We start from the raw sequence: 2,172 nt of genomic DNA on the forward strand, positions 1-2,172 counted from the left end.
GTTCACAAAGACCAGAACAGCACACGTTAAGTAGAACTGAGTATCTGGAGAGCACACAGGCTGCTACACGCAGGCTGAGAGGTGCTACAAATGTGTAGGGGCCACATGATAACCTTCAGAACAACTTTTAAGGCAAATCCATGAAAAATCCTCCATATGCAGTGGGACAGAGAACATCTTTTATGTGTGTGAGAGTAATACTAACAGGTGCTTACACTTCTTTTGACTCCTGCCTAGTCCTGAACTTGCAGGTGAAAATGAATTGCTTGTTTGAAAATTAAGAAACTGCATGCATTGCAGGGTTTTAATAAAAATCACTGTGGCACTATCAACTTTACTTAGTAGAAGAGAGAAGATATGTATAAGGATAGTATTTCAGTCACATTGTCTCTCTGCCATGTCATTCTTGCACGAATTACCACAAAACTCAGTTTCTGGCATATCCTGATTTTGCCACAAAGTGAAACAAACTGCATCAACTGAAACAGCCCATTCTTCTCCAAGAAAAGATCAGATCAGGCAAAAAGCTGAAGTTGTGCCTTCTGTCTGCTATATTAATTGAAAATATGCAATCTGGATTCAGATCCAATGAGTGAAGCCATGATAATGAGTCTTACAGACACTCTGGGGTTCACTGAAGCACTGACCCACAACAGTAACAGATAGATGTATTAAAATCCTTTATGTGCTTTCTATTCAAGCTCAGGCCAGCTGCTATCAGCTCTTTCATTGCCATCTCTTGCCAGGCTGTACATGTTTGACCTCTCCTGGAGTGTGAGTCTGCTGTACTCTCAGTCATTAATTTGACAGGCTAAGAACATGTCCAAGCCACTTACTCTCCTGCTTTCTGAGAGTATAATAGATACCCTGCTGTTGTATTCTTGAGCCTAACTTAACCTTAACCTTGAGGAAGAATTTTACGGAGTTCAAAAATTGCACTATTTCTTCAAACACTGACAAGAAACAAAATGAGCTCTTTTTTTTCCTGCTATAGTCACTGTTAAATCAGTTCCCACTATTTAGAGACTTACTGAACCGATACCATCTTGCTACATTATAGGCTCCATTACTACCTAAAACTTGAAGAGAGGTTTCTTAACTAAAACTTCTATTTAGGAAGGGTTTAGTTTGAATTGACTGAGTAGTTCATCACGTAGAAGAATGAGATTCTATTTCTCAGTTGCATTGCTGTCTTGCTGTATGATTGTCTTGGGCAAAACAAATACCTGAATATACATAAAACTTTTACATATGTAAAATGGTAATGGTAATTACTTTAAAAGTGTCTTAAGTAAAGCATGTGAAACCAAGCCACTCAGAATTATACATTGCTGAAATTATGTCCTGAAATACTAATTTTTATTGGATCTGGAGACTGACCAGCAAACAGATAGCTATTCCCATAGCCCCACCACAGTCAATGCAAACAGAAGTTCCTCACAGGGCCACCCTCGGTCTCTCAGCTCTCCTGCTTTTATTCCACAATCCTGGTGTAAGCGAGCTGAGTTTTCGGGACTGACTGTATACAAAGCCTATGAAGATTACAAATAGCTACTTTTTACCCATATTGCTTCCTGTTTATCTTCTAACATAACAGATGCATATTTCTCCCCACAAAAACAGATCTAAAGTTGAGATGACTCAGGTGATGACAGCAGTAGTAGCAGCTAGAGCAAATTTCTGCTCAACTTGCCCCGCGGTAATGGGAGGGAGGGACAAGATGTGTTGGTTGTAGCTTACGTGGAAACAGCGAATCTCTCCAACAATAACCACTATCCTCATACACTTGCAAAGTAACAGACCGCTTACCTTCTCCTTTAAACTGTTGTCTTTCCTACGTGTTACCTGCACCCTCTGCCCTGCTTACACCGATACGTATGGATCCACAGGGCCATGGTCTCCTAGAGAATTATTCTGGAGACACAAATTAAGTCTTACCTTGGGAATAAGTGTGGCAATGGCTCGGGCACCGACATCTAGTTAAAAGGGCCGGGGGTGGAAGAAAAAAAGAAAGACACAGTTAAAAGGAAAAACTAAAGCAGGAAAACGAACCTGTCCCTGCCCCAGCGTCTGCCCTATGCACCCTTTGATCGCGCCCTGCCCCAGGGAGGCAGCAGGCCCTGGCTGTGCGAGGGGGCCCGGCCCAGCCCCGCGGCCCGGCAGCTGGGCTCC

The 2,172-nt window shown here is 42.4% G+C and overlaps 1 protein-coding gene across 1 annotated transcript in view; it reads right to left on the reverse strand.

Moving 5' to 3' along the window:
- ADHFE1 (alcohol dehydrogenase iron containing 1) overlaps positions 1-1,976 on the reverse strand; it is a gene marked incomplete at its 5' end in the record, with an annotated part of 17,212 nt that extends 15,236 nt beyond the window's left edge. Inside the window, one exon of the mRNA XM_010177747.2 lies at positions 1,939-1,976. Coding sequence (XP_010176049.2) covers positions 1,939-1,976 — 38 coding nt within the window. The remainder of the gene's footprint in view (positions 1-1,938) is intronic.
- Positions 1,977-2,172: the final 196 nt, after the last annotated feature.

The sequence above is a fragment of the Antrostomus carolinensis genome, unplaced genomic scaffold, assembly GCF_000700745.2.
Source record: "Antrostomus carolinensis isolate BGI_N321 unplaced genomic scaffold, ASM70074v2 scaffold6891, whole genome shotgun sequence".
Lineage (NCBI taxonomy): Eukaryota > Metazoa > Chordata > Aves > Caprimulgiformes > Caprimulgidae > Antrostomus > Antrostomus carolinensis.